Genomic DNA, 23,216 nt, shown 5'->3' with positions numbered 1-23,216 from the left:
CTACTTCAGTTTCCCTCTCTGACACGGTCCTCTGTTTTCTCTCTCCCCCATCTCTCTCTTCCTCCCCTTCTTTCTTCTCTATCCCTTTCCTCTCCATCTCTCTCTCTCTCCCTCTCACTCCATTCAATTCTATTTCTCGTCTCTCTCATATCTATCTCCCCTCCCAGGCACAGACCGGATTGAAGTCTCACACAGCGATGGGACAATGCGTACGGTGCTGATCTGGGAGAACCTGGATAGGCCGCGGGACATTGTGGTGGATCCCATTGGAGGGTGAGAAACTCGGGCGCTAAGCATCTCTGCTAAGAGAGATAGCGGAACAATATTTATTAGGTAGATGTTTACCGTGCGGAGAAGGGGAAGGTAGACACTTGTCCACCACCAGACTTGTGTGTATGGTAAAGGGAGGGAGGGGGGAACAGCCACTCACTTATTGGGCTCTTATGGAGGAAGTTGAGGGGAGAGTCGATAGGGTACTGAGCACCAGTTTCCTCTGAGCAGCTGCTGGTTTCTGCAGGTTCATGTACTGGACAGACTGGGGAGAGAGGCCGAAGATTGAGCGTGCTGGCATGGATGCCTCGGGACGCATGGTCCTCATCTCTTCCAACCTGACCTGGCCCAATGGGCTGGCCATCGACTATGAGTCTGAGCGGTTATACTGGGCTGACGCCGGGATGAAAACCATCGAATTTGCCAATCTGGATGGCTCAGACAGGAAGGTGAGTGCCTCCGGTACCAGAAGAAAATGGGATCTGGATCAGACAAATTAAAACTTCACGTGGACAGTCCCAGAGGAGCTCCTGATGACCTCTGTTGCCATAGAGTGTAATTTGAGTAGGTTGACGGCACTCTCTGCATCTTGCTTTGGTGCTGATAGGTGCTCATTGGAAGCCAGCTGCCCCATCCTTTTGGACTGACCCTGTATGGTGATAGACTCTATTGGACAGACTGGCAGTCAAAGAGCATTGAAAGCGCTGACAGAAGGACTGGCTTGGAACGGAGAACCTTGCGCGAGAACCTGGAGAACCTCATGGACATTCACGTCTTCCATCGGCATCGATCTCCGGGTAAGAGCCACCACCGCTGGATGATATATCATGGGCAAGGTTGGACGGCATGTATGTAGCCATGATGATATAGGTCATATGAAGCCATGTTTAAGGTTTATATATATATTGAGCACCAGGATCGGAAACTTGGCCTCTGGTTTACAGTGAATTGTGCATGTGAGCTTACTAATGAAATCTGTTTCTGTTGGAGTGTACATGGGATGCTGTTTATATCAGCATTTATAATACCATTTTAAACCAGGGAAAATGCATTACATGCAGGCATGGATCCCTGTCCCAAAGGGCTTACAGTCTAAGTGGGAAGCTGAAGCAATGGGAGATGAAGGGGGGAGGATTTTCAAAGGGATTACCTGTGGTGTGGGTAAAGGGGCAGTTCTTTTCAATGATATCCCTGAGGCAGGCAGAGGTTCTGAAACCTGACCATTTGGGGATATTTAATGCATCCAGATGTTTTACTCTCTTAATTTGATTCAGTAATTTGATTAAATTACACAGTTGTCTAATAACCTTACATTTTTTTTTACCTTAATTTATTGGTTGCTTTTATTTCACCTAAGGTGAAATGTGAGTGCTCTCAGTCTGGTTGTTGGCTGTCCTCATTAGGCCAGCGTTCTGCCGTGCAGGTTAACGTGTGGCTGGCCACAGCCTCTCTTCTCTGCTACCCCATAATGAACAGATGCCCATGGATAGAGGGAGGCTTTCTCCACCAGGACTGATGCTTGGTTTCTTCTCCTGTTCTCTCAGTGGATGCCCCGTGCCAAGAAAACAATGCTGGCTGCAGCCATCTCTGCCTCCTGGCTCCACTTCCCACAGGCCACAGCTGCACCTGCCCCACGGGTATCAATCTCCTGGAAGATGGGAGGACCTGTTCCTCAGGTACGCGAGAATGTGCGGAATAAAAGGCTATTGGGTTTCTCTGCCCTGCTTGCTCACTAACTGAGGAGCTCCGTTTGGGTCCCCTTCTCACAGATGACCGCTGTAGGTCCCGTTTGGACTCTGCTGTTCTGGACTGATGATCGCTGCTCTATGATTCTCTCTCTCTCTGCCAGGGATGACGAGCTTCCTGATCTTTGCCAGAAGAACAGACATTCGCATTCTCTCCCTGGATATCCCATATTTTGCTGATGTTGTGGTTCCAATCAATGTCACCATGAAGAACACGATAGCTATTGATGTGGACCCACAGGAGGGTAGGTAATGACTGAGTAACACTAATTTAAGCCTTGCCTGAAATATCTTCAATGAAAGCCAGTGTCCCATGCACTGGGAGCAACCAAGACTGCATTCAGTGAAACTATAACTCCCTCACTGCCCGCACTCCTACACGAGTCTCTAAAACTCCTACCATAGCCATTGCACCTCTACAATTCCCCCACCATAGCCGGCACTCCTCCACCACTCTCTACAGCTCCCCCCCCACCATAGCCGGCACTCCTCCACCACTCTCTACAGCCCCCCCCCCACCATAGCCGGCACTCCTCCACCACTCTCTACAGCCCCCCCCCCCCACCATAGCCGGCACTCCTCCACCACTCTCTACAGCCCCCCCCCCCACCATAGCCGGCACTCCTCCACCACTCTCTACAGCTCCTCCCCCACCATAGCCGGCACTCCTCCACCACTCTCTACAGCCCTCCCCCCCCCCCTCCCACCATAGCCAGCACTCCTCCACCATTCCCTATAACTCCTCCCATACCCAGCACTCCTCCACCATTCCCTATAACTCCTCCCATAGCCATTGCACCTCTACAGCCCTCCCCCACCATAGCCGGCACTCCTCCACCATTCTCTACAGCCCACCCCCACCATAGCCGGCACTCCTCCACCACTCTCTACAGCCCTCCTCCACCACTCTCTACAACCCCCCCCCCCCCACCATAGCCGGCACTCCTCCACCATTCCCTATAACTCCTCCCATAGCCAGCACTCCTCCACCATTCCCTACAGCCCCCCCCACTATAGCCGGCACTCCTCCACCATTCTCTACAGCCCACCCCCACCATAGCCGGCACTCCTCCACCATTCTCTACAGCCCACCCCCACCATAGCCGGCACTCCTCCACCACTCTCTACAGCCCTCCTCCACCACTCTCTACAGCCCCCCCCCCACCATAGCCAGCACTCCTCCACCATTCCCTATAACTCCTCCCATAGCCATTGCACCTCTACAATTCCCCCACCATAGCCAGCACTCCTCCACCATTCCCTACAGCCCCCCCCACTATAGCTGGCACTCCTCCACCATTCTCTACAGCTCACCCCCACCATAGCCGGCACTCCTCCACCATTCCCTATAGCTCCTCCCATAGCCGGCACTCCTCAACTATTTCCTACTATTCTTCAGCTGCTCCATTGTGGTACCTGGGCTTTTCACCTAGTCTGAATAAGTCTCAAACCACTCCTGTTCCTCCTGCAGGGAAGGTTTATTGGGCGGACAGCACTGTGCGGAAGGTCAGCAGAGCAAACCTGAATGGCTCTGAGCACGAGGACCTCATTTCCACAGGTAGGAGGCTCTTGCAGGGGAAGACACACTGGTGGACAGCCTGGGCAGCCGAAACCTGTCGGTCGCAATGGGTTTTGTAACTGGCTGGTGCTTGTCGTGATTCTGTCTGGCGTCCTGTGAGAAAGCAGGCGCTAGGGCAGGCTCGGGCCTAGACTGTGCTTGGACGGGAGCCCTCCCAGGAATGTGGGGGTTGGTGGCTCCCCTTGGTGGGAGGGGGGTGCCCTTGTATTATGATTAGTTCAGAGGCGAGGGGCATGGTGTAGGGGGAGAACTCTTTCCTTTCAGACAACATGGATCCGGTTGCCTGGGATGGTTTTAGGGGATTTTGTACTGCTGTCTTTTGGAAGAAACATTACAATCTTTTCCTGCCTACTTTGATGATAAAGATTCCAGGATAAAGCAGAAAGGGATGTCAGGATTAAGCTTCCATCCATTGTACAATGTGTTACCTGAAGGAAACTTCATTACAAAAATATTCGTTCACCCCTTTAAGTTGTTCCTGTTGAGGGCCTAATTGAAAGCCATGGGTAATAAAAAGGGTTTTGCCCACGGAAATGGGGGCTTTGGATACTGCCCGACCTGACTGCGGGTGAAAGCATTCGTGTCCTTCGGCCGCACACGTGTTTGTATCCAGCGGAGACGTTCCCAGGGCTTGCGAGGGAGTGGAGAGAGAGAGAGAGGGCAGTGCACGTAGGTTTCATCATCCAGACCTAGGCATGTTGTGTTGTGCCAAAGAATTGCCTGCAAGCACAAAACCCTGAGGGTCATTTTTTTTTTTTTTGAAATTAATACTTTTATTAACTTTCATTGTAACAAAGTTATTACAATAGCAAGATGAATACATAATACAGAATACTTCCCCAATTCCCCCCCTCCCTCCCCAACCCCACCTATGTAGGGGAGCTCTAATCGTTCTGTTACAGAATCCCCCAAGGTAAATGATGAGTGCTTATTCACACCCCCGAATACTCTCATACCCTATATGAATATTTGTAAAGAATAATCCACTCCCACCCCAGTTATCCAGGAACAGTTAAGCTCTTAATCAAACAACAGATTACATGCAAGAAATATATTCCACAAACGATTTCCATGAGGCACGAAAGGCGGCCATTCTCCCGTATTTGGTAGCTGTTAATGAAGCCAAACGATAATATAAATGTAATTTATCTATGACCTCCGGCACCTTCGGTACCTGTTCTGTTTTCCACTTTACTGCTATCAAATTGCGAGCAGCTATAAAAGTATGAGAACAGAAGCGCTGCTGGGTTTTATGAAGGACATCTGGAAACACATGCAGTAAAGCCATCAGGGCTGACGCTTGAAGAGGCACATGAAATAGGTCACTCAACCAGGCAAATAGAAGTTCCCAAAAGATTTGAAGTTTTGGACAGTCCCACCATATATGGAAATAAGTACCTCTACTTCCACAGTTGCGCCAGCAGGAGTCCAAAGCATTCGGATATATCCTGTGGATTTTATCTGGGGTGAGGTACCATCTGTATATCATTTTATAACAATTTTCACGCAGGCCTGCGGAAATGGAGCACTTCCTAGCAAAATATAATATGGCCTCCCAAAATTGTGGGCTTAATTGCTCCCCCAAGTCCAACGCCCATTGCCTCTCAAATGTACTAATTTCCTTACTAGCTGGAAAAAGTGCTTGATATATTTTAGAAATGATACCCTTCAGTCTGTCACTATTTTGCACCAATGACTCAAACAGCGATCGACTGGGTCTTAACTCTTTAGCACGGTGAATAGTCTGAAGAAAATGAGCTGCTTGAGCCCTGAGGGTCATTTTGAGTTGGGCAACGGAGCAAAAGTCGCCAGGTGCTATTGCGTTTGATCACGGTGCAGAACCCTGCAGAATTTGCACCTAAGGTGCCTAGTTCTGATTATTTACCTCCTCATTTGTCAGATAAACCTCGCGGCTTTCCTGATGAAGTATCTTGAGCTCCCATGGTTCTGGTTTTCATAAGGGCAGTCTATTGCTCAGCTCTTCTCTGTCTCTCTCTTTCGCACATCCTTAGCCCTCCGGGGTTTCTGGCTAACCTCCCCTCTTCCCTCTTTGATTTTCTTAGGATTGATGACCACAGATGGTATTGCAGTGGATGCCATTGGCCGGAAGCTGTACTGGACAGACACCGGAACTAATCGGATCGAAGTTGGCAACCTGGATGGATCTATGCGGAAAGTTTTGGTATGGCAGAACCTGGACAGTCCCAGGGCAATCGCCTTGTACCATGAGATGGGGTAGGTACAGACCGCCATGGGAGGGGATTGGGGTAATAAAATGCGGGGAATAGGTCTCCTTGCCTAACTGAGAGGAAGGGAAGCAGACATGAGATGAGTGGGAATAGTCTCCCAGTGATGATGGTGAGGATAAAAACATAGTGAAATCTTTAACTGTTATTAATAACTCAAATAATTCTAATTATAACACAGATGATTGTAATAAAATAGCTTGTCATTTTCAAAACAAAATTGAAAATATTTCAAAAGAATTCCAACATTTGCCAATTCCAACTTTTAAAGACCCCCCAATGCAATTATCTTGGATGGAATTTGATTCTATTTCAGATTCAACTATTCTGAAAATAATTCAGAAACAAAAAGTCACCATTCCCTGTACGTACCTGGATCAGTCCAGACAGTGGGTTATGTCCCCAATCCAGCAGATGGAGTCAGCCAAAGCTTCGAGGGGGCGTCACCATAAGTACTACTACCCCCTCTGCAGGAGTTCAGTATCTTCTGACTCCAGCAGATGCGAGTAGTAGAATCTGGGTTGCTCCAGATTGCCTGAAACCATTTCTTACAGTGATTACTTGTCTTCTCTGTTTTTCTCTCACTGTTTCTGTTGGATCAAGTTTGCTTTATTTAAAAAAAAAAAAAAAAAAAAAAAAAAAAGTTAAAGAGGGTTCAATTTGGGACGGCGTGACTTCCCTCTGCGTTGTCTCTCACTCTCTTTCTCGGTGCTAGCTGTAACTTGTGAACCGGGGTAAGTGCATTCTTCTGTGTTTCTCTTTGCAGCTGATTTTGCTCGCGGCTGCTTCGGCTTCGCCGCGTTTTTCTCCCTCACCAGCAGCCATTTTGCCGGTTCCTCGTGGGCTGCGGAGGTGAGCGGGGAGATCTTCGTTGGCGGGTTGTGAGGCCAGGAGGGCCCCCCCGCGGCACCGTTCATCGGCGGGCAGTGCAGGCCGCTCGGGCCCCCCCGCGACACCGTTCTTCATCGGCGGGCAGTGCAGGCCGCTCGGGCCCCCCCGCGGCACCGTTCTTCATCGGCGGGCAGTGCAGGCCGCTCGGGCCCCCCCGCGCCGGCGTTTTTCCTTCGCGGCCCCCCCCGAGGCATTTCGTTTATTTTGCCTGTCTCCTCCGTTGCCAGCAGTGCTCACGATGCCGCGGCCAGCACGTTGCTCGACCTGCGGTGAGCCGAGATCGCGGATTGCCCGTGAAGGGATCTGTGCCCGGTGCCTCCCCGGGGGGGAGGGCCCATCGCAGTTCCTTAGCGAATTTTCGGTTTTGACAGGCATGCCCGGGCGGCGCGGGCCGGCCCCTCCCCCATTACTGGCGGGAACGGCGGCCATTTTACATGCCCAGCGCTCTGAGGGGACTCAGGCAGCGCTGGATGACAGGGACTCCCCCGAGGTTTCTCCACCGAATTGGCTGCCGGACAACAGCCTGACGGGCCAGGGTCCCACGGGGTCCCCCCCCTCCGGGGCTAGGCCGGGATTCTCCCCGGACTTTGTACTGTTAATGCCCACTGCGTATCTGCAGGGCCTCGTCGCTCCCGCAGCACCGTCTCCAGCCAAGGTCCCGCGGCTCTCGCCTCCCTCTCAGGCCCCCCCCGTCCCAGCGGGTGTGGGGGCCACCCTGCCTCCCGCCCGCACCTGGATTCCTGCGGGCTCTGAGGGAGCAGTGACAGGCCCGGCGTCTCCTGGGCCGGACCTGGGAGAAGGGGGCCAAGGGGATTCCACCACAGGGAGAAGAGCTGGACGAACTTATTCCAAGTGGGTCTTGGATCCAGGAGCTGAATCTCGATCCGCCGCCGGACCCGCCCGCTCCAGTAGCGCCCGCCGTCGTCACGTCGCCCAAGAAGGGAGATCCGGGGCTGGCAGCCCTCCGGCCGAGGGCTCGGGCGTTTCCCATCCATGATTCCTTCCTGCAGCTTCTTACTAGGGAGTGGGACGCCCCGGAAGCTTCCCTTAAGGTCAGTCGGGCCATGGAGAAGCTGTATCCGCTACCAGAGGATTTCCTGGATCTCATCAAGGTTCCGAAAGTGGACTCCGCGGTGTCGGCGGTCACGAAGAGGACGACCATACCAGTGACGGGTGGCGCGGCCTTACGGGATACGCAGGATCACAAGTTGGAAGTCTTCCTCAAGCGGGTCTTCGAGGTCTCCGCAGAGGGCGAGTCTTCTCTGGGTGCAACAACTTCTCACCTCTCAGGTTCTGCCGGCCGAGAAGGCCGCCCAAGCGGATAGGCTGGAAGCTGCGGTGGCTTACGGGGCTGACGCCTCCTATGACCTGCTTCTATGACCTGCTTCGGGTCCTGGCCCGATCCATGGTCTCGGTAGTGGCGGCGCGTCGCCTTCTATGGCTTCGCAACTGGGCGACGGACACTTCCTCCAAGTCGAGCCTGGGTTCCCTGCCATTCAGGGGTAAGTTCCTGTTCGGAGAGGATTTGGACCAGATCATCAAGTCACTGGGGGAAAGCGCAGTCCATCGCCTGCCGGAGGACAGGTACAGGCCCTCCAGGGCGTTTTCGTCCTCCCACACCAGATCCAGGCCGCAACGGCGCTATAGGAACTACAGACCGGCGGTCTCCAGGCCCTCTGCCCCCAGGTCGCAGCCCTGGTCCCGCTCCCTTCGCGGGTGTAGGCCTGGGCGTCCCGCCTCGGGAACGGGACAACCCTCTCCCACGTCCTCCCAATGATGTTCGGCTCGCCCACTCCACCGTCCCCCGGATTGGGGGACGGCTGGCATTCTTCTACAAGGAGTGGGCGCGGATCACCTCGGACCAGTGGGTCTTGGACACCATAGAATACGGCTACGCGTTGGAATTTGTCCGCGCTCCAAAGGGACGGTTCATCTTCTCCCCCTGCGGATCGGTCTCCAAGCGAAGGGAGGTACAGTTGACACTGGACAGGCTTCGGGAGATTGGCGCCACTGCGCCCGTGCCCTCCAGAGAGGTGAGCTTGGGCCATTATTCCATCTACTTCGTGGTACCCAAGGGCGGCTCCTACCGGCCCACCCTGGACTTGAGGGAAGTCAACAAATCCCTCCGGGTGGTTCGGTTTCGGATGGAAACGCTGCGCTCGGTGATTGCGGCGGTGCATCGAGGGGAGTTCCTAGCCTCCTTGGACCTGACGGAGGCCTACCTTCACATCCCCATCCACCGGGAGCATCATCGTCTTCTCCGGTTTAAGATCCTGGAACAACATTTCCAGTTTGTGGCGCTCCCGTTCGGGTTGGCGACGGCACCGCGCACTTTCACCAAGATCATGGTAGTCGGGGCGGCGGCTCTTCGGAAAGAGGGTATTTTAGTTCCTCCTTACCTGGACGGTTGGCTCATCCGAGCGAAGTTTTTCCTGGACGAGGCGCACGCCCTGCGAGAACACATACAGCGGTTCTCTGCATTACCAGTTCCCACCTCCTGGGATTACCTGCAGCTCCTGGGGGTGATGGGCTCCACCATCGACATGGTTCCTTGGGCGTTTGCGCACCTCCGGCCCCTACGAAGAGCACTTCTCTCCCGTTGGAAACCGCTGTCGCAGGACTACCAGATGCTCCTCCCCCTGCCGCAGTTTGCCAGGATCAGCCTGGGCTGGTGGCTGGATCCGAAGAATCTGGCTCGTGGCGTGTCCCTCGACCTGCCAGATTGGGTGGTGGTCACCACCGATGCCAGCCTCGTCGGCTGGGGAGCGGTCTGCGGCCGCGGCGCCACGCAGGGGACGTGGTCCGCGGAGGAGACAAAGTGGTCCATCAATCGCCTGGAGACCAGAGCGGTCAGACTAGCTCTGCGACACTTCTTGCCACTCCTTCGGATTCGGGAGGTTCGGATCTTATCGGACAACGAGGCCACGGTGGCCTATATCAATCGCCAAGGCGGCACTCGCAGCCCGCAAGTCGCGCTCGAGGCAGCGATGCTGATGCAGTGGGCGGAACGTCATCTGGTCCGCCTGGCGGCCTCGCACATCGCAGGCGTGGACAACGTCCAGGCGGATTTCCTCAGTCGCCAGCTCCTGGATCCCGGAGGATGGTCCCTCTCCGACGAGGCGATGCAACTTCTGGTCCAGCGGTGGGGAACTCCCCACACGGATCTGATGGTGTCCGCACAAAACACCAAGGCTCCCCGTTTCTTCAGTCGCAGAAGAGAGCGAGGAGCGGAGGGAGTGGATGCCCTAGTGCTCCCGTGGCCGACAAATCTCCTCCTATACGCGTTCCCGCCTTGGCCACTGGTGGGAAGACTACTCCGCAGAATAGAGGCTCATCAGGGGACTGTGATCTTCGTCGCCCCAGAGTGGCCAAGACGGCCCTGGGCTGCGGACCTTCTCCACCTGGTGATCATCGGACCCATCCGACTGGGACATCTCCCCCGCCTCCTGCACCAGGACCCGGTATTTTTCGATCAGGCAGAACTCTTCTGTCTTGCGGCCTGGCTTTTGAGAGGCACCGTCTTCGGCGCCAGGGCTACCAGGAGGCGGTAGTGTCCACGCGGTTGCGTTCCCGACAGCCTTCGACGGCCGTGGCCTATGCTCGGGTCTGGAAGGTTTTCGAGCTGTGGTGTACTGACCAGAACACGAGACCTGCTTCGGCTTCTGTTCTCCAGATCCTTCAGTTTCTACAAGCGGGGGTGAACAAGGGGCTCGCCTGCAACTCGCTCCGGGTTCAGGTGGCCGCCCTTGGTTCGCTCCTGCGCGACGGGGGCTCTCTGCTGCAACACCCGGACATTGGAGTCTCAACCTTGTGCTCCGTGCCATGTCGGGGCCCCCGTTCGAGCCACTGCGGAAGGTGACGATCAAGGACCTCACCCTCAAGACTGTGTTTCTGGTGGCCATCTGCTCCGCTCGACGCATCTCGGAGCTGCAGGCCCTGTCGTATAGAGAGCCTTATCTCCGTTTCTCCGACTCTGGAGTTTCTCTTCGCACTGTTCCTTCCTTCCTTCCGAAGGTGCTGTCTACGTTTCACGTCAATCAGACGGTGGGACTGCCGTCCTTCTCCTCCTCTGAGCCGAGGGCTCTCCGACTCCTGGATGTCAAGCGCACACTGCTCCTCTACCTGGAGGCTACGAATGACCTCCGGACTTCTGACCATCTCTTCGTACTTTGGTCCGGCCCTAGGACAGGATCTCAGGCCTCGAAGACGACCATGGCTGAAGGCCGGCATTGCCGTTTGCTACGTTGGGGTGGGGCGGACTCTCCCGCCCGGCATTGTAGCGTACTCTACACGCTCTCAGGCGGCTCCCTGGGCAGAAGCTCGCTCGGTTTCCTCTCCAGAAATCTGTAGCGCAGCCACCTGGAAATCGTTACACACGTTCTCGAGGCACTATCGTCTGCACCTCGCCTCTTCTGTCTCTGGACACTTTGGCGAACAGGTTCTACGTGCAGGCCTCGCAGGACCCCACCCGAGTTAGGGAAGCTTGGGTACATCCCACTGTCTGGACTGATCCAGGTACGTACAGGGAAAAGAAAATTATTACTTACCTGCTAATTTTCGTTCCTGTAGTACCATGGATCAGTCCAGACGCCCACCGCGTTTGGGTTCTAATCCTGCTTGGCTGTTGTTCTAAGATACAGTCGTGTTTTCTGTCTTTCACGATTTCTCAGTTTTCACTGTTTGTCACAGTGCCCTGTTGGGTTGACACGCTGTATTCATCACCTCCTACCCGTTGGTGGGACGGTTGCAGTTCTTTACTTAGGTTAAGCGGCTTATTGTTGCCGTTTACTTTCAACTTGATCCAATACGGGGGTTTGTTTACTCGGGCTTTGATATACTCGATACTGAACTCCTGCAGAGGGGGTAGTAGTACTTATGGTGACGCCCCCTCGAAGCTTTGGCTGACTCCATCTGCTGGATTGGGGACATAACCCACTGTCTGGACTGATCCATGGTACTACAGGAACGAAAATTAGCAGGTAAGTAATAATTTTCTTATTCTCCTCTCAATCCCTGTTCAGGAAAATTATTTAAAGCCATTGCTCCCTATACATGTCAGTTTCTAAGTAATTTAGTTAACCAATCCCTATCTTCTGGTATTTTCCCTGACAATCTAAAAAAAATTGCCATTCTCCCTATTCAGAAAAATAAATCGAAGGATCCCCTAGATCTTAGTAATTTGAGGCCAATAGCATTGATTCCTTCATTGGCTAAACTTATAGAATCAGCAGTTTTAAAACAACTTTCTAATTTCCTGAGTGACAATGATATTTTGCATGCAGGCCAGCACGGGTTTAGGAAAGGCCATTCAACAGAAACCCTACTATTATCTTGTTTTGATACAGTTTTTCGAGGTTTTGACGCTTATACAGATTACATTCTTATTTCTTTGGATATTTCCGCCGCATTCGATACCCTCAATCACCATATACTATTAGCAGGTCTACAGTCTATAGGTATTCAATCCACTGTTTTGTCCTGGTTTCAATCTTTTCTAACAAATCGTTCTTTATATGTACATGTTAATAACCATTGTTCAGATTCATTCAATTCTTTATCTGGGGTTCCACAGGGTTCGTCATTGTCTCCATTACTCTTTAATATATATTTGCTTCCTCTTTGCCATATTCTCACAACGTTAAATGTATACTTCCGAATATATGCTGACGATATTCAGTTACTCTTTCCTTTAAAAAATTCTTGGTCTGAAACTTTTTCTTTAATATCTTTGGTCCTTACTACGATCAATACATGGTTAGAACACAACCGCTTAAAATTGAACCCTTCAAAAACTATGATTACACATCTTTCATCCATTTCAGAATCTTCTATAGGCCCTCCTTCTCATCTAAACTTTAAAGGTATTTCAATTCCTGTCAGTACTTCATCTATTAGTTTAGGTATTACAATCAATTCCAATCTTTCTATGGTTAATCATATTTCCAACATTACAAAAAAATCTTTCTATAAATTACATTTATTGAAGAGAATCTGACCTCTTCTTTTCTTTAAAGATTATCGTACAATATTACAGTCTCTGATTTTTTCAGGTATGGATTACTGCAACGCCTTATTCCTAGGTTTATCTGATTCTGTTTTATATCCTTTACAAATGATACACAACTCTGCTGCTCGGGTACTAGTAGGTATTTCACGTCGAACTCATATCACACCAGTTTTACTTTCACTTCATTGGCTACCAATTAAATATCGAATTCAATTTAAAGTATTATCAATCATTCATTCTCTCATCTATAACACTTCTTCTACTTGGCTATGTACCAATCTTCGCATATATAAACCTACCAGACATCTCAGATCTTTTTCAAAAAACTTATTAGATATTCCTACTGTCAAATTGGCAAAATTTGAACTAACTAGAAAAAGAGCATTCTCAGTGGCAGGTCCTGTTTTATGGAATTCACTTCCAGATTACCTTCGTCTTACTTCATCAATACAACAGTTCAAAAAACTATTGAAAACTTATCTATTTCAGAAAGCATATACCTTAACCACTAATTCATAAAACAACTTCCATTTATTCCAACTGCTTTCTTTCAATTTATACATATTCACATGACTTAATATTTCCGTTTGTTAATTTATTTGAAAATTGCTGGATATGAATGTATACTGCGCTATGTTAGCTTTTTATTTGTTTTATTTTGATTTATTTTTGTCTAGTTTATTTATTGTGTATGTGTTTTTTTTTGTAAACAGTTTTGATTAATTCTTTGAATTGTAAAAGCGGTATATAAACATTTTTAAATAAATAAATAAATATCAGAATTTAAGGTTATATGGGACAAGCACAGAGTATAACAGTGCTGGTGAAACGAGGTTAAAACCGGAGATCAAACCAGGGTCTAGGGTATTGCAGCAGGTAGAAAGAATAGGCAGATTAGATTGCCTTATCTGCCAATAAGAAGAAATAGTCCACAAAAAAGAAACGTTTGACCCAGAAAGCCACAGATAAACTGGATAATGACAGCGAAAATCCAGGGCAGCATAAGTGGATCAATTAACACAAACCCAAAATCACAGTTACAGGTAGAGCCCTGAACACGTATGTTAGAGGCATTTCATGTTGATCTCTTACAGCAGCAGTCACCTGGATAATAAAGTTTCAATAAGAAGAATGGTCTGTAATAAGGGTAGAGCAATTAGCGTCATCCATGCCATCTTGACCATTAATCATTTTTTGCTATGGAAATGGCTTTTACTACTCAGCCTGAACAGGAAGGAGAGGGTGGGATGAACCCTGAACGTTGAATAGACTCGTCACTGAACTATGTATTCGCAATCGAAAATGTCTCTCCAGTAAAAGATTTCACAAAAAAAAACCAAAAACGAGGTTAATCATTAACTTCTAACTGGGCATTAGCAAACTGTATACTGACATGAACTGGGTCAGTCAGCAAAGGAGTTAAATGCATGGATGCAAGATCCCACTAGGGCAGTGATGGCAAACTCCAGTCCTCGAGTGTCACAAACAGGCCCGGTTTTCAGGATATCCATAATGAATATGCATGAGATAGATTTGCATACAAAGAAAACCTGGCCTGTTTGTGGCACTCGAGGACTGGAGTTTGCCATCACTGATCTAGGGCAACCTTTCGGACCCATGAACCATTTTATTATCTGTTCGATGGCTGTTCTAAAGACCACATTTAAACATCTCTAAGGTGTTTTCACTTTATGCCTGCAAGTGATTTTGTGTTTGGATTAACTGGGCCTTTTATGATAACCCCAGGTTTTTTGATCTTTATCAGATTTAAAGTTGCTTTTGCCACAGACTGTGTTTCTCATTTACAGTATCAAGGTGCCCACGATTGTTTGTTTGTTTAATTAATCATATTTATAGATTGCAGTTTGTTAGCTCAAGATAGTGAACAACAAATTACATGTAAACAATTTAAACATCCACAAATCATGGAATAACAATTAATACACAAACAATTAAAAAAAAAAAAAATCAAAATATGTAACTAAACCCGAACTCCTCCAAAATATAAATAATAGCGAAATAAAACACGAATATAAAATAAGCTCCAGGCTAATAAAGAAACCTTAAAATAAACATGAAATAGTTACCAAATTTTTACAAAATCATCATCCGTATAAAACACAAATCTGTTAATGATCTTAATATTACAAACCACAGCTCAAACTCATAACGCCATTAAGCATGAGGCTGTGCCAGATGCCAGGTCTTCACCGTCTTTTTAAACACTGCAGGGCCCTCAGCCATATGAGTCACTCGCAAGGAGTGTGGGCCACAGTCTTGGGGTAGCCCTGGAGAAGACCTTTAGCTGCGTGCCCACTGATCTTAGCTCCTAGGGTGAGGGGGAGAGAGAGTAACCTCTCCCGAGCAAATCTTACATTATGAGTGGGGTACATGCCAGTCAGAAACATTTGCCTTCACGCACCTCAAAGTTTTGGACCAGGACCTTGAACTGCGCCTGGTAACGTGCTGGAAGCCAGGGTTGGCGGTCCAAATCCCGGCAGCCACATTTTTGGACTAATTGCAACTTCTGTAAATTCCCCAGTGGTAAAACCCCGCACATTAAGGAATTGTAACAGGTCCAGTCTTGCAGCGATAAAGGGTCGTGAATCGCAGTCTCCAAATCCCAAATGAGCAGGATGATTTGTGTGACTTAACACAACTGAGCAAAACAACTCTTTGCTGCCGCTGTGATCTGGCTTTCCATTGACAAAAGCACTCCTAAATTTTGAAAATGTTTGAATGGACGCGCAGCCTTATCCGAAGTCAGCTGCCGATTTTTCCTGAGTGGGTGAGAAATCTCCCACTCGTTAGCCCGGGATCTGCTCGGATTGCTTGGTGAGGGGCATGCTGGGAGTGGTTATATATATATATATATATTTTTTTTTTTTTTCCGTTCATCGATGGAATTCTTCAGTGAGCCAATCTCCTCTCCACAGGTTCATGTACTGGTCGGACTGGGGCGACAATGCAAAGCTGGAGCGCTCTGGCATGGATGGCTCCGACCGACTCGTTCTGATTAGCAATAATCTGGGCTGGCCAAACGGGCTGGCAGTGGACAAGGCTGGCTCCCGGCTCCTCTGGGCTGACGCCCACACCGAGGTAAGGAGCAATTCAGGAAATCTCAAGCCACGTAGAATGTGCTCTATGTTATGCTAAACTATTGACCTCATTTAATAAAGCAATCAAAGCGGAACATAGGTAATTGAAGTGTAAAAGACCACAATTGTGCAAAGGACATGGTTACTTTGATATGTGTACAGTATCCTAAACCATCCAAAAAATGTGCATATGGGTGCAATGAATCCCTGCCCTGTAGAATTTATAATCTAAGGTGGTACCTGAAGCAACAGAAGATAAAAAGACTTTCCAGAAGATCACCACGTGTGCACAGAGTTTAGTGCTGGGGCTGGGGTGAGCCAGAGTTTAGTGCTGGGGCTGGTGTGTGCACGGAGCTGGGGCGAGCCAGAGTTTAGTGCTGGAGCTGGGGCGAGCCAGAGTTTAGTGCTGGGGCTGGTGTGTGCACGGAGCTGGGGCGAGCCAGAGTTTAGTGCTGGAGCTGGGGCGAGCCAGAGTTTAGTGCTGGGGCTGGTGTGTGCACGGAGCTGGGGCGAGCCAGAGTTTAGTGCTGGGGCTGGCGTGTGCACGGAGCTGGGGCGAGCCAGAGTTTAGTGCTGGGGCTGGTGTGTGCACGGAGCTGGGGCGAGCCAGAGTTTAGTGCTGGGGCTGGGGTGAGCCAGAGTTTAGTGCTGGGGCTGGTGTGTGCACGGAGCTGGGGCGAGCCAGAGTTTAGTGCTGGAACTGGGGCAAGCCAGAGTTTAGTGCTGGGGCTGGCGTGTGCACGGAGCTGGGGTGAGCCAGAGTTTAGTGCTGGGGCTGGTGTGTGCACGGAGCTGGGGCGAGCCAGAGTTTAGTGCTGGGGCTGGTGTGTGCACGGAGCTGGGGCGAGCCAGAGTTTAGTGCTGGAGCTGGGGCGAGCCAGAGTTTAGTGCTGGGGCGAGCCAGAGTTTAGTGCTGGGGCTGGCGTGTGCACGGAGCTGGGGCAAGCCAGAGTTTAGTGCTGGGCTGGTGTGTGCACAGAGCTGGGGCGAGCCAGAGTTTAGTGCTGGGCTGGCGTGTGCACAGAGCTGGGGCGAGCCAGAGTTTAGTGCTGGGGCTGGCGTGTGCACGGAGCTGGGGCGAGCCAGAGTTTAGTGCTGGGGCTGGCGTGTGCACGGAGCTGGGGCGAGCCAGAGTTTAGTGCTGGGGCTGGCGTGTGCACGGAGCTGGGGCGAGCCAGAGTTTAGTGCTGGGGCTGGTGTGTGCACGGAGCTGGGGCGAGCCAGAGTTTAGTGCTGGGGCTGGTGTGTGCACGGAGCTGGGGCGAGCCAGAGTTTAGTGCTGGGGCTGGTGTGTGCACGGAGCTGGGGTGAGCCAGAGTTTAGTGCTGGAGCTGGGGCAAGCCAGAGTTTAGTGCTGGAGCTGGGGCAAGCCAGAGTTTAGTGCTGGGGCGAGCCCGAGTTTAGTGCTGGGGCTGGTGTGTGCACGGAGCTGGGGCGAGCCAGAGTTTAGTGCTGGGGCGAGCCAGAGTTTAGTGCTGGGGCTGGCGTGTGCACGGAGCTGGGGCGAGCCAGAGTTTAGTGCTGGGGCTGGCGTGTGCACGGAGCTGGGGCGAGCCAGAGTTTAGTGCTGGGGCTGGCGTGTGAATGGCGCTGAGGTGTGCCAGGGTTATCCGTGTTGAGGATGCAGCGTAAATGGAGTGAGGGGTGAGGAGTAGAGTGACATATACGGATTGTGGCAGGAGCAGACAGGCCAGTTCCCGGGATGGAGTGCGATGGATGCTGCGGCTTTGGACCTGCTCGGGCTGCCTGTTTGCTTTCGCGCGGTTAGATTTGGGTGAGGATGTACTGACATGCCTCTCTCTCCCCTAGCGCATTGAGGCTGCAGACCTCCACGGTGGTCATCGGCGTACACTGGTGTCGCCCGTGCAGCACCCCTATGGCCTGACTCTGTTGGACTCCCATATATACTGGACCGACTGGCAAACTCGGAGTATTCAGAGAGCTGATAAGGACACCGGCACCAATGTAATAGTGGTTAGGTCCAACCTTCCAGGGCTCATGGATGTCCAGGCAGTGGACAGATCCAGCGCACTTGGTGAGTGTTTGAAGCTCTTGCAGCTTTCTGTCGGTATCTGCCTCTCCGTCAGTCTCTTGATCTTTCTCTGTGTTTCACTCCTGTTTTCCCTCTTCCGCATGCTTTCTGCCTAGAGAAGGGGAGTGTAAGGCAGAGTTTCAATGAGCCTTTAGGACTGAAGTCCTTCTTTCTTGATCCCAAAGGCGTGAACAAGTGCGGCACGGGGAACGGCGGCTGCTCACACCTATGCCTCCCGCGGCCCTCCGGCACCTCCTGCGCCTGTCCCACCGGGATTCAGCTGAAGGAGGACGGACGGAGCTGCGACCCTTCCCCAGAGAGCTACCTGCTGTTCTCCAACCGCGCGTCCATTCGCAGGATTTCCCTGGACACCGACGACTTCACCGATGTTTACGTCCCCATCCCTGAGCTCAGCAATGTCATCTCGCTGGACTATGACAGTGTGGACGGCAAGATCTACTACACAGACGTCTTCCTGGATGTCATCAGGTGGGCAGCCACACCTTCCCCCCCCCCCCCCCCCCCCCCGTGATGCACTCGCTAATTTTAACTTCCATTAACGTATCACACTTGTGGTTCCGATAAGTTTGTCTTTAAAAATCATTTCCTGCACATTCACAGTTAAAAAGTGAGGTAGGGAGGGGGAGGCCTGACTGGGGATTTAAAAAAAAAAAAAAAAAAAAGGCAGATGAGAATGACAGGGCAAGGGCGATGCCTAATGACTGCCTGGTGAGAAGAGACTCTGTGCATGAGAGCAAGTGGTATGATGACTCCTTACTTGAGGGCTGGATGAGCAGGAGAGAGGCTTATGCATGCTAACTCCCTGGAGAGGGCTGGATGAGGAGAGAAGAGGTGTGGTGCATGCTGACTGGTGACAGCTGCAATTTGCTTTCCTGTTCGTACCCCAGATCTGTCCGGATGAGTGGGTTTCTGCCTCCCCACCAGCAGAATTAGGCAGAGAAGAAAACCTTTTGAGGCACTGCTGTATAACCGAGGGTGGCCACCTGCAGTCCCTCAGTATTTCTCGGCCTCCAGCAGATGGTAGAGGTGCAAACCTGCAGTCTTGCATTTAAATAAAATAAAAATAAAAAATAAAGGAAGACAGAAGATTCCTGGAAGGTTCCCCCCGAGGTGTTAGGTTCCTTCGTGGGCCGTCCCTTGGGTTCAGCAGAGCGAGCGGGGGGGTTGGTGACCCCTGAGCTAGCTCAACCCTTATCGGTCAGGGGAGGTGAAAGCCAGGAGTCCTGGTTCCCTCACCCCGCTCTGAGTCCTCACCTCCAGAGTCTGCTCCCTCTGCATCTAGAAGCAGGGAAGTAGCCCTTTTCTTTGTGATTTCCTTGTTTGCTGAATATTTCCTTTATTCGGTGTCTGTGCCTTAAAAAAAAAAAAAAAAAAAGAAGATTATGACGCTGTGAAGGGAGCTGTTCAGGTGCTGATTGGCCGAACTGCCGGGTGAGTGAGGGCAGAAACCTCCCGATCGCCGGGCCGGGGGCTCGCTTAGCATCGGGGATGCGCCGCCGGCGGGGTTGGCTCAGCGGCAGGGGCTATTTTTAGGCCCGACCACAATTCAGGCCGATGCCCGCTTAGTGCCGGAAAGGTTTGCTGCAGCTGCGGTCCGAGACTCTGTGCAACCGCATTGTGTGCGGAGGGTTCCTCGAGAGGGGGCTGGGACCTCCGCAGACCCATCGGGGGGCGGTCGGACCGTGAGGCCGGCTGGGCCGGTGCTGCAGGCCCGGGGGGGGGGGGGGGTCAGAGGCACCAGCAGCCATTTTGAGAGCACATGGCAGGAGCTAAGAGGCTGCTTCAGAGCCTCGGGACTCCCCTCCCCTGCTGGTGGCAGGGAAGGGAGGGGGGAGGCAGGGGGATGATGGGCAGGATCGCTCCTCTTCAGATTTGAGCGGTTTTCGGCGGATCTTGTCCTGCTTCTTCACAAGGCCTATTTGGCTGAGAAGGAGGCAGGAACCAGGCGTCCGCTCCCAGGAAAGCCCTTGTGACTAAAAAGCCTGGGGGGGGGGTGGGGAGGGGGCACTATTGCAGGATGGCTGAAAGAGATGACCGCTTCGGCTCATATCTGTAAGGGCCTGTCCGTGCCGGAGGGGTTGAGAGCACATTCCACTAGGGCGCAAGCAACCTCGTGGGAGAGGGGTGTCAGCTGCTTTCTGTGCAGGAGATTTGTTTCGCGGTGACTTGGTCTTCGCCTCACACTTTTACCAAACATTGCCGCTTGGATGTGCGGGCGCCGGAGGAGGTGTCTTTTGGGGAAAAAGTGTGTTGCGCGCGGGCCTTTCGAGTTCCCTTCCAGAATAGAGGGGCTTGGGTACATCCCACTTGTCTGGACTGATCCGGGGTACAAAGAGGAAAGGAAAATTGGTTCTTACCTGCTAATTTTCACTCCTGAAGGACCGCGGATCAGTCCAAAGATCCATCTCCATCTTCCGAAAGACTTCCTCGCTTCTGGACGTTGCTGAGCCGATATGTGATATATTCAGAGTAATGGGAAGTGTGCATAGTTTCAGATGTGTGTTCTGTCAGGGTAAGAGGGCCTGGTGTTTTTCAAGGGGCTCCAACCTTTAAGTATCTGTTCGCCCCAGATTTATTGGAGTTTAAGGTAGACATCTTGGCTTGGATACAGCTCAATACTTTATGGACTGCGGGTGGCACTGTCGGCTATGTAGCAGTGCCTCAAAGTTGTTGTTCTCTGCCTCCATCTGCTGGTGAGGAGGCATAAACCCACTTGTCTGGACTGATCCATGATACCTCGAACGAAAACTAGCAGGTAAGAACCAATTTTTCCATTGTGCGATTCCTATTTTCTCTTGATTTGTGCAGGCGCTCCGACCTGAATGGCAGCGGCATGGAAACCGTGATTGGCCAGGGTCTGAAAACCACAGACGGCCTGGCAGTGGACTGGGTTGCAAGGAACCTGTACTGGACAGACACTGGTCGAAACACCATTGAGGTGGCCAGACTGGACGGCAGCTGCAGAAAGGTGCTGATTAATAACAGCTTGGACGAGCCACGAGCCATTGCCGTCTTTCCCCGTAAAGGGTATGTATGGCAAAAGGGACCCCGTGCATAGGAATGGGGGTGAGCATGTTGTAGGTATCACACTATGGGATCAACAGAAGATTTATGCAGTATAAATTAGCTTTTAACCACATAATTATAACGGATTAAGTATGTCCACAAAAATTGCTGCATGCACAGTGTTTCTAATTGTTTCTACAGAGATCGGATAGGGATGAGAAGCTTCCTTTTTACTTTTCTACTTTTCTACCTTCTTTGCTTACTAAATAAAAAAATCATATGGTTGGAATAGAATAAGATTGCTTTCCTTTAAGTTAGGTGAAATATTCACAGTAGTTTCCTACTTCACTTAGTAATGAAACAGTATCCGGTGGCCATCTCTGTCTTCCCATGTGATTAGATTTAAAGATGAATCAAATTTTCTTTGTACGTGAGACTTTATTTCTCTATTTTAACAAGATGTTTGCTCTGCTAGATGTGGGTGTGTAAAGTGTTTTGTTCATAAATAAACTATAGATTGAAGGGTGAAGTAAAATATGAAGATTGTTGTTTTACTGGAGCCGTTAGCCCCACCTTCAGGAATTTACTCCTCTTTGAAGCAGAGAAAAAAACAAACCATGCGTAGGGAAGTTGTTTTTAAAATGAACTGAAGGAGCTCTACTTTTGTAAAAGTTTTTGTTTGCTTGACACTGTAAATTGTTTGATGTTCAGGGTACGTTAGTGGATGGAGTGAATTATGGTAGGGTAATGTGTAAGGGAAGAAAATAGATTAAGGATATGAGTTATTTAATTAAACAGACGTAAAATAATATATATATAGCTGGACCCAGGGTGTTCAGATTTTGGTGGTAAACATGATATTTAGTGCCAATTGGGATAAATTTGTCCCCCAAGTGCAGTTACACAAGGTTTAACAAAATACTCGGCCTCAGCTTTAATCTGTTAACTGCGGCTGAATACCCTGATACAATCAACCAGTTAATGTCACTGTTCAGCAGCTCTTTTTTTTTTTTTTTTTTAAATAAATTCATATTTTAAAATCTCACACAACAGAATTTGGGTTCACGATACATCGGATTTCAAGCACCGTCAAATACAAAACAGACAAGACTGAGATATTATTATTCTCAGCAGCTCTTTGCAGGGTTGTAAGGTGCAATGAAAATAGGAGCACGTAATGCGCAGCTGGGAGTGTGTAGGGGGAGGGAGGAGATCGAAGACACCCTGCCCCCTCTCCTCAGGCCTGTTATAACCCTTCTTGGTCCTCTGGTTTCCCAGCTACCTCTTCTGGACGGACTGGGGCCACGTTGCTAAGATTGAACGCGCGTATCTGGACGGGTCCGACCGGAAGGTTCTCATCAACACGGACCTGGGCTGGCCCAATGGACTTACCCTGGACTATGACACCCGCAGGTTAGTGTGAGTAGAGCAGGCTTATGCTAACGCCGGTGGCGGGGGTGTTGTCTGCCTGATCCCCCTAACCCGTTTACAGATGCTGGCCGAATCCCGCTGCGGGGAGTGGGCGCGGCTGCCCTGGGACTGCTCGCTGCGTTGGCCGCAGCCTGACCTCTTGCCCCCTCTGCCCGTTGCATCATCTGCGAGAGGGCGGGGGCCCCCATCTTCTCCTTCCCGTTGCCCCACCTCCATTCTGATTTTTTTTTTTTTTTTTTTCCTTTCTCTGCAGGATTTTTTGGGTGGACGCACACTTGGACCGAATAGAAAGTGCTGATTTGAACGGGAAGCTGCGGCAGGTTCTCATCAGTCACGTGTCGCACCCCTTCGCCCTCACTCAGGTGAACACCTCCTGCCCTGCAGCGCAGCCCCCCCTCGGGGAAACGTGGGTCGGAAGAGGACACGCCGGGGTGGGGGTCCTGGGGGTCAGGCTGTGGCCGCTGCAGCCCCTGGAGGACCCAAGCAGATTGCAGCACCTGGGACCAGAGTGCGCAGCTCGCGGGGGGGTCCCCAGGCTGAAGCAGGGTGCCCTTAGGTGGGTGCTAGAATTAAAGGCTTGCGGCTACGCGTTGATTCACGCTTCCCTTTTAAGTCTCGGAACCTTCTTTTCCATCCGGGAGCAGCAGGACCGCTGGATCTACTGGACGGACTGGCAAACCAAGTCTATTCAACGGGTGGACAAATATTCCGGGCGGAACAAGGAGACGGTGCTGGCAAACGTAGAGGACCTGATGGACATCATCGTGGTGTCTCCCCAGAGACAGACAGGTAATGGAGCAGCCTTGCACCCGGAGCCCATCTCTGCCAGGTTTCAGAGCTGGTTTGATAGGAAGAAGGCACAAAAAGCCGGCAATAACAATACGAGGAGG

The 23,216-nt window shown here is 51.0% G+C and overlaps 1 protein-coding gene across 11 annotated transcripts in view; it reads left to right on the top strand.

Moving 5' to 3' along the window:
- Positions 1-23,216, top strand: part of LRP4 (LDL receptor related protein 4) — a 124,248-nt gene that overhangs the window by 88,654 nt on the left and 12,378 nt on the right. For all 11 annotated transcript variants that reach the window (XR_003853236.1, XR_003853237.1, XR_003853238.1 and 8 more), the window contains exons 19-32: positions 168-273; positions 518-719; positions 878-1,067; positions 1,815-1,946; positions 2,120-2,260; positions 3,487-3,573; positions 5,658-5,829; positions 15,675-15,837; positions 17,646-17,871; positions 18,054-18,357; positions 20,698-20,916; positions 22,174-22,308; positions 22,580-22,688; positions 22,971-23,115. Coding sequence is in view for 8 of the 11 variants with exons in the window: in XM_029582581.1 (XP_029438441.1) it covers positions 168-273; positions 518-719; positions 878-1,067; positions 1,815-1,946; positions 2,120-2,260; positions 3,487-3,573; positions 5,658-5,829; positions 15,675-15,837; positions 17,646-17,871; positions 18,054-18,357; positions 20,698-20,916; positions 22,174-22,308; positions 22,580-22,688; positions 22,971-23,115 (2,331 nt within the window). In the remaining 3 variants the exon portion in view is untranslated. The remainder of the gene's footprint in view (positions 1-167; positions 274-517; positions 720-877; positions 1,068-1,814; positions 1,947-2,119; positions 2,261-3,486; positions 3,574-5,657; positions 5,830-15,674; positions 15,838-17,645; positions 17,872-18,053; positions 18,358-20,697; positions 20,917-22,173; positions 22,309-22,579; positions 22,689-22,970; positions 23,116-23,216) is intronic.

This window comes from Rhinatrema bivittatum, chromosome 17 (assembly GCF_901001135.1).
Source record: "Rhinatrema bivittatum chromosome 17, aRhiBiv1.1, whole genome shotgun sequence".
Taxonomy (NCBI): domain Eukaryota; kingdom Metazoa; phylum Chordata; class Amphibia; order Gymnophiona; family Rhinatrematidae; genus Rhinatrema; species Rhinatrema bivittatum.
The sequence above is the reverse complement of the archived record's forward strand: the minus strand, read 5'-3'. Positions and strand labels throughout refer to the sequence as shown.